Raw genomic sequence first — 7,993 nt, 5'->3', positions numbered from 1 at the left:
TGGTGCATCCAAAGAACTCGGACGAGCATTGGTGCCGGCGCCTTCCCACGGGCGGCCATCATAGGCATAGCAGCCTTCGCAGCCTCCAATTGGTTGACGCCTGCGACGTGTCGCAGCCTCTCATTGGTGCAAGCCGGCGAGGCTTCGCCTCACGTCGGCAAACTTCTAGCATCGGCAGTCGACATAATCGCTGCGCATCGTCACGCTTCGCCGTGTTCCCGACCGACGGTTTTGACGTTTCGGCGCGTGCCAAAGATTTCCGATGCATGCCAGTGGTTGAGGCTTCAGGCCGACATCGCATGTGAGCGTTGACCTGTTCGGCGACCTGTCTGCCTCTTCTTTATTTTTTTTATTTAACGTGATCTGTTGGGCTCCCGGCACATTTTTTTTCGCTCCTCCTGCACTTCGACACGGCACCACAGTTCTATTAGAATGCGGCAAGGTGAGAAATTGAGGTTGCCACTTTGCGACGCATTTCATGCAATTATATAGGCTTAACAACACGAAGCCCACACTTGTGACGCAATTAGCGAAAAACAGCTCAGGCGTAGTGGCGCAGGTAATTTGAGTTAACGACTAGAACTTAAAGATGTCTGCGACGCTTTCTGTGAGTGACAGTTTATTGTAACTAAATTCTATAGTTTTTCGGCGCGCTCGCCACGCCTGGCGTGGCAACTCAGTTAGCGAGAAGCCACTCAGCCGTGTTCCGCACTTGGTTTCGCGTGTGCAGAACCTTACTGGGACAAGTTCGTGATGCTTTCTCTGATCTCCAAAATCACAGCAATTAATTTCGTTACATTTTGGGATAATTTTGAAACACACTTGCAGCGCGTCATGACGCAGTGAGAAGCAGCTCCGCCATGGTGATAAAGTTAGTTTGGCGTGTACTGAATCTCAGTAGGACAAGTTTTGTGACGAATTTTTATGGCTTCGCAAAACCATATACCTCCTTTCGGTACTCACGTTTGTGAGAATCCGCTTGGGCCAGAATCCTCACAAGGTATGTTTCTGAACACTTCACCTAGAACCGTCATTTGTTCATTTATTTGGCTAACTTTTTTTTCGCCATTTTGTGCTTGCATGTCTGTCATGGATTCATCTTTTCTCTTTTCAGAAAGACAGACAAAAGAGGCATTATTGGGCGGCAAGCTGCCCACGCCAAGCCATAAGAAGCTCAGCAGTCACCATAATGACAACAGCTCCTCTCGAACTATGCGACTCACCATGAAATCCTTGCAAGTTTACCAGATAGAGGGGTGTGAGCATCAGGAAAGCAGCAGTGTACAGTTTTGTGCCGTCCAGAGCGGCAGTGCTAAGATTTTACATTCGAGCTTACTTGCATTTAAGGGTGTTTTATGACAAACGGAGAAGTAACATGATGAGTGCCAACTTCTCTCTTTTCAAATCGTTATAGCCATGACGAACCGAAGAGAAACAATGTAGCAAGCTCCTACTTGCTATTTCAAAGAATATGTCATCTGCTCTTTCCAAATCAGTTCGACGGGCATTACCACAAAGTATGACATGCTCCCTCACAACGTTAATTTGTTACGTGAACATGCAAATATTCTCAAAATCTTCAAAAACGCTCAATGCAATTTTGAAGAAATTATATCTCATCACTGAACCTCTGGCAGGCACTCTTCAGTTTATTATTCTATATTTTATTTAAAGTACCCTCAGTGCCATATGACATTAAAACGGAGAATGATTGCAAATTTATAGTCAAGCAAGCACGCATACAAGTGCAGTGAGTTCGGGTAACGTAATGATTCTTCTGAATGAACAATGTTGATCAATGATGATCAACGCGCTTTGAAATGTACTGAAGTCGCGGTATGAAGTCGTCGTGAACTGTGGTGTCATGGAAACTTCTATGAAATAGCAAAATACTGGCGACATTGCGGCGGTTAGATAGTGGAATAAGTGTTTCAACTTACACTTTTCATTGAGGTACTCGTGGTACGGCTATAATGAGAAAGAATAAAACGAGTAGAAGTAATAAGAGTTTTGCTACTAGAATCCCATATTGCAGATGCATAGTCAGGTTTCGAGGGTATTAGTCTTGTAAAGCTGTGGTATTGAAGTAGATGGTGCTTTGGAAAAGTTGCGCCACAAGTACCTGAGCATCTGATTAGCATTAGTAATGACCTATTTCATATTATTTGTCTAATTTAGATTACTTGTAATGTGTGCACCCAGATATCTATATGACACGATGAAATATAACAACGTTGTTTCGATGGTAAGGGCTAGGACTAGAATTAGATCTGGATACGCGCATTCCTTTACATTTGTTAACTACAAAAGGCTCATGTAAAGTTTGCATGAAGTGAATAAATAGGCTAGCCCAGCACTGTAAAAGATAGCTAGGAAAGGGAAATGCACACAGCCAGCCAACTCCACACTTCTCAAACACGACAAATCCATAAAAACTAATTTCCTTCTGATCGAATAGCAAATGACAAACCTGAGCAGTGTGTTTCCAAAATTCTTTTGAAATATACTCGGTGTAAGTTAGGCTTAACATTCAGCCAATCAACAGTGGACGAGCAAGGCAAGCCTTAGAGTGAGGACTTGTCTTCGTCAAGGCCCATACAAATATGTTCGCTGGTTGAAGCGTTGGCTCCAGCCTAAGGCATCCTTTGCTGACCTCTGTTATTCAATTGAAATGTTTATCTCCTTGAAACCTATTTGACTTGTTTGAATACACGAACCGAGATGTTTTTTCAACATGAAACCATAACCTGCATTTTCCAAGGGTCCCTGAGCATTATTTGGCCTGGTATGTTTAGTGTCCATGTCTATTCACACCATATTGGCAAAGGTCCTCTTAGGCACTCTTGTCTCCATAATATTCCTACGAGTACTCCATTTGTGTCGAAGCCTTTCCTGCCGCACCTAAAAAGTAAATGTGCACCAGAAACATCAAGAACTGACAATGTGTGATGTAAAGTTCAGCATAAAGTTTCTTTTCCCCTATACTTCTTGCCTCTGGTCAATGTGTAATGAAAACGAAGGCACATTGCAGCTCGAGGTTATCTTGTGGAAAGTACATGTTTGCCAAGCATATTTTTTTCTTTTTTTTCAAGTAGCACGGCACACAAAGAAATACGATGGTAGCCTCGCATAAATATCGCTGTCTCAAGCTTAGTTTCCCATGTTTGGCCGAACACGATGAAAAAACTCAATTTCAGCTTTCAATTTCATTAAATATATTGCGATCTGTGTTTCTGTATGTTGTAAACTCCATGACTGACAGCATTACCTCCATCCGACCCGTACAAAAATTCTGCCATATTACTGCTTCATTTACCATGGCAATAAACGACGCACGCTTACTTGTTGAAGTGATTTTTTGCCAGTTGTTGCCTCTCAGTCACTTGGGGATTTAATAACGATATCTGTAGTCCTGTTACAGTACTGTAATAACGAACACCGCGCGAAAGCGGTAACAAAGCGCCCAAAATATGCGAGCGAGCAGCGCGATGAGCCCCACCAGCCGCTACCGTAGCGCCAATATTGCTCACCATGAAATAATAATGATTTTAATTTGGATTTTTCTAGCACCATCTCTCGGTCGTATACTTTAGTGGACAACGCCACCGCTACTCTTATTTCCGTTGCACTGTGGAAGGTACAGTGTGCCTGCTGTTAGTTTATATCAGTGTTCTGTGGTAAAGTCACGACCGTACACGGTCATGGTAAAGCTTCGGCGAATGTGTTTCGGCCGTATCGTACGCTGAATTTGTACGTTCTCCGCCACATCAACACCACAACCACCTTGTCGCGTGCTTCTTTGTGACAAATGCAGCACGCGAGAACTGCTGATGCTGTTTCTGACGCTGTGTCAGAAAGTCGTTCGTCTATACTACAAAGCATCCCACGAAGAGACGTGCGACATATCGCTGAAATGATAGACCACCGGAAAAGATTGCTCGCGAATATCGTCCCTGATTACAACTTACCTACGCTATCTGTGCGTCATTGTCGCTCATAGTACTCATAGTAAACTATAGAAATTGCTTCAAGCAGATCTTCCACGTGTAAGTGACTCTTCTCGCTAAATGTAGCCTGTGCAGCTTCGTCAAGAGCGGCTTACATGCTTTGTGCCCGTTGGCTGGCCCGCCTCTCAATTGCCTTCTGTGTGGCGGTGCAAACTTGCGCTCTAAAAGCCAGGACAGGAAAGATGCGATCTTCTTTACTTTGCGCGTTCGAGAACCTAATACGTGTTCGAGAACCCCACGGCCACGTATCGCGTCCGCATTCTTGCAACTGCTCCAACTACGTGCGCAACGCGTACGTCGGGTACGCAGTGCATACGAGAGATACACCCATCAAATCGCAAATGTTGAGCGAGCCACGCACCTCTTCAATATTCATTGGTATGGTGTCTTTCCGCCTTCACTCGACTGAGAGATCAACTGTCATGTACTGTTCTAGGAGATTCGCTATATCCGCATCACTTTCGCTCAACGCCAGGTGCTCGCGTCGTCTGCTTAGGCACTATTTAAAGGCGGCTAATGTAAAGATACACAATTTCCAGCCCCGCGAGTTTGCCTAGATTAATAGTATACCCTATACTCTTACAGACAATTTAGCCCTAGTCAAGTTTCACCACAGGTGGCCTTAAAAGCTTTTTATCGAAGTCGAAAAATGCCATTTCACGTTAAAATACATTATTTCGGAAATACTTTGCAGGAAAACTAACTTCAATGCGCTCAGCAAAAGCGCATGACAGTCAAAGATAGCCTTCGATCCCCTTCGCTGTGACCCCAGTCCTTATTCAATGCCCTGTAGTGCGAAGGCTACGGCGGGGCCGTGTGGGGCCCGCAACGCTCCGCCTGATGGACGTCACCGTGGCGTTCATTTCACCATTGAGTCTGGGAGTTCGCATACGCGCCACTACATCCAATCTTGGAGCCTTTGATGGGCCGAACTCTGAGGCTATACCTCAGCGTACGGCTCATCCTTTTTCTGTATTACAGTGCTTTATATAGCTGCGTGTGGCTCTCCTCGCACCTAGTGACACCAACAGAGCATTTACTTTCGCACTTATTTCAATTCAAATCACACAATTTCTGAGGCCGCTCCAAACGTGATCTTCGCGTTCGCACGTGCGAGTTCGTCGGCAAACTGAATAAGTAATTGAGCATTCGCAGATTGCATACCGGTTTTACTCCGTCCCATACTACTGAACGGCGGAAGAAAGTGGTAAAAATATGCAGTAAAAAGTTTAAGTTGGGCGCTCACTACGTAAAGAAAAGTAAGAACTAGGCAGACGTAAAATATGGAAGCTCCTTAGCATTACTTATTGCGCAAGGCGGCTCCTTTGAGCGAGGAAGGAGAGAGTATTGATGATATCAAAATGGGCGTTGTGTCTCCCTCTCCTTCAGTTGAAGCCAGTTTATAACTTGTTCTCGAAGCCAACTACGAGGTATAAAAGCAGGCTCGGCAGCGATTCGAATTAGAAGCTTCTGCTCCTCCGACCGATTAGGAACACCACAATGGTAAGCCACCGGTGACCTCTTCACTCTCACGAGGCGATGTTACGCCGACAGTTCTGAATGCGTTGCTTTAAAAAGCACCGCTTTCATGGAGGTACGGTTACCATAAATTCATAGGCTTCCTAAAGATGCTGTTCTTTAAACTCACATCAAATGTAGCCAGTGTTAATATTTGGACGGTAATTCAGAAGCACGCAAGTATCTTCAGCAATGTATTTTTTCTGAAAGTGAAAATTATTCACGTAAAAATGTTTAGGCTCCATGCCCAGCAGAAGCCGTTTCGCTGTTCAGGAGACCGCGACTGAGCTACCTGCAACGAGATCTGAAAGCATTCCCTATTGTAATTTGCAGTGAATCTGCACCAAGAATTTGAAGCAGCAAACAATTCTTGTTCATGCAAGACAATAATTAGAAAGGAATGCTCACCGACTAAATTTGCATCAGTAGTACTTCTAGAGGCAACATGTCCTTTACTTCCCAGCCGCGGTATCATAGCGTCTATGGTGTTGCGCTGCTAACCAAGAATTGGCGGAAAAAACCCCTGCCGCGGCGGATGCATTTCGATGGCGCCGGAAAGCAAGAACATCTGTGTCCCTTGCATTGGGGCGCAATAATCATCTCCTGGTGGTAAAAATTAATCCGAAGTCCCCGACTACGGCGTGCCTCATATTGAACTCGTGGTTCTGGTTAATAAAACCCGAGAATTCATTTAAAATCTCCTTTATCTTCCCAGCTGCGTGCCTGCATCGTCCTCGCCTTGGCCACCAGCGCCTTTGCTGGTAACGTTGGTCACGTTGCTGGTGGCTACACCCTCGCCAGCAACCTCGGCTACGGCCTTGGCTACGGCAGCCTCGGCTATTCCGGTCTTGGATACGGTGGCCTTGGTCTCTCTCATTATGGCCTGTCCCACGGAGTTGGCTACTCCGGCCTGACCGGCTACGGTGCTGGCTTCGGATACGGATACGCCCCCGCTGCCAGCTACGCCGTCGCTGCTCCAGCTGTTACCCGCACCGTCTCCACCTACCACGCTGCTCCAGCTGTGACCGCTGTCCACGCCGCTCCAGCCATAACCGCTGTGCACGCCGCCCCAGCCGTCACCTACGCTGCTGCCCCAGCTGTCACCAGGGTGGTCCAGGCCGCTCCAGTTGTCCAGACCTACGCTGCTGCCCCAGCTGTCACCAGGGTGGTCCAGTCCGCTCCAGCTGTCACCTACGCCGCTGCTCCAGCTGTGACCAGGGTCGTCCAGGCCGCCCCAGCTGTCAGCAGGGTGGTCCAGGCCGCTCCAGTTGTCCAGACCTACGCTGCCGCCCCAGCTGTCACCAGGGTGGTTCAGTCCGCTCCAGTTGTCACCAAGGTTGTCCAGTCCACTCCAGTGGTCGCCAGCTACGCCGCTGCCCCAGCCGTGACTGCTGTCCACGCTGCCCCAGCCGTCGCCACCTACGGCGTTTCCCACGTTGCCCACGCTGCCCCAGCCGTCGCTACCTACGGAGTTGCCCACGTTGCCCACGCTGCCCCAGCCGTCGCCACCTACGGCGTTTCTCACGTTGCCCACGCTGCCCCAGCCGTTGCTACCTACGGCGTTGCTCACGCTGCCCCAGCCTACTACGGCTACGGTGTTGGCTCCCTCGGCTACGGTGCCGGCAGCTACGGTTACGGCCACGGTCTCCTTGGCTACGGCCTGAACTACGGCTACGGCCTTGGCTCTCCTCTCAGCTACTCCACCCTCCTCCGCAAGAAGAAGTGTAAGTTCCACTGTATTATCTGTTGCGGGCAATTCTATCGCGCATCGGTCGGTTCTTGATGTGTGCGGTGCTAACCTGTATTTTTTGTTCTCGTTCCAGAAATGCTCTTTCTCTTGAGTCTTGGACCAGAAAGAAACCACACAGTCATGGACAACCAGATTTTCTGGTTTCAATGATGTATAGTCATTGTTATGGAATAATAAACTGTTTGTTTGACATCTTTATTTCATGACTGGTGTACCACATTCAAAGACATGATAGAATCCTTAATGAAATTCTGGGAATCCACCACACCGTAGGAACAGGCTTAATGCTATATTCCAATCGCAGATTCGAAATGGCCGACGAACTATAAGCCGGAGCTATGCTCTACGGCGGCGAGTAACAGAAAATCTGTGATTGAAACACAGGCACTCAGGCCACACCAATTGGCAGGGGGCGATAGCGCTCATAATTCCTCGCGTTATCTCGGCGTTGTCAGCCTTTTCGGCTTGAACTCACGCTCGCGTGTTGTTTAGAAGGTCCGCGTTTCTTTTTAGCCGCCTGAGACCTAATGGAACACGAACCGAATGTAAGTCCGCTTCGCTCGACCGCCGTGATTGTGTGTCAGAAACGTCAGAGAAACAGCGAAGCCTGCGATTAATGCGGTGGCAACTCATCGAGACAGCCTGAAGTGCTTTAGCAACTGCATTTGATGAACAGTAAAAGCTGTTAAAGGCGAACTTGCAAAGAGGAGCAGTTGTT

At 47.5% G+C, this 7,993-nt stretch overlaps 1 protein-coding gene across 1 annotated transcript; it reads left to right on the top strand.

Moving 5' to 3' along the window:
* The first annotated feature begins 5,362 nt into the window (after positions 1-5,362).
* On the top strand, positions 5,363-7,473 carry LOC135910960 (cuticle protein 16.5-like). Its single transcript, XM_065443030.1, has 3 exons — positions 5,363-5,510; positions 6,241-7,249; positions 7,349-7,473. Coding segments are annotated over exons 1-3 (1,014 nt in total). The 5' UTR covers positions 5,363-5,507; the 3' UTR covers positions 7,351-7,473.
* The last annotated feature ends 520 nt before the right edge of the window (positions 7,474-7,993 follow it).

The sequence above is a fragment of the Dermacentor albipictus genome, chromosome 2 (assembly GCF_038994185.2).
Source record: "Dermacentor albipictus isolate Rhodes 1998 colony chromosome 2, USDA_Dalb.pri_finalv2, whole genome shotgun sequence".
In the NCBI taxonomy this organism is placed as follows: Eukaryota; Metazoa; Arthropoda; class Arachnida; order Ixodida; family Ixodidae; genus Dermacentor; species Dermacentor albipictus.
Note: the sequence above shows the minus strand (reverse complement) of the source record. Positions and strands in the feature narration are given on the sequence as shown.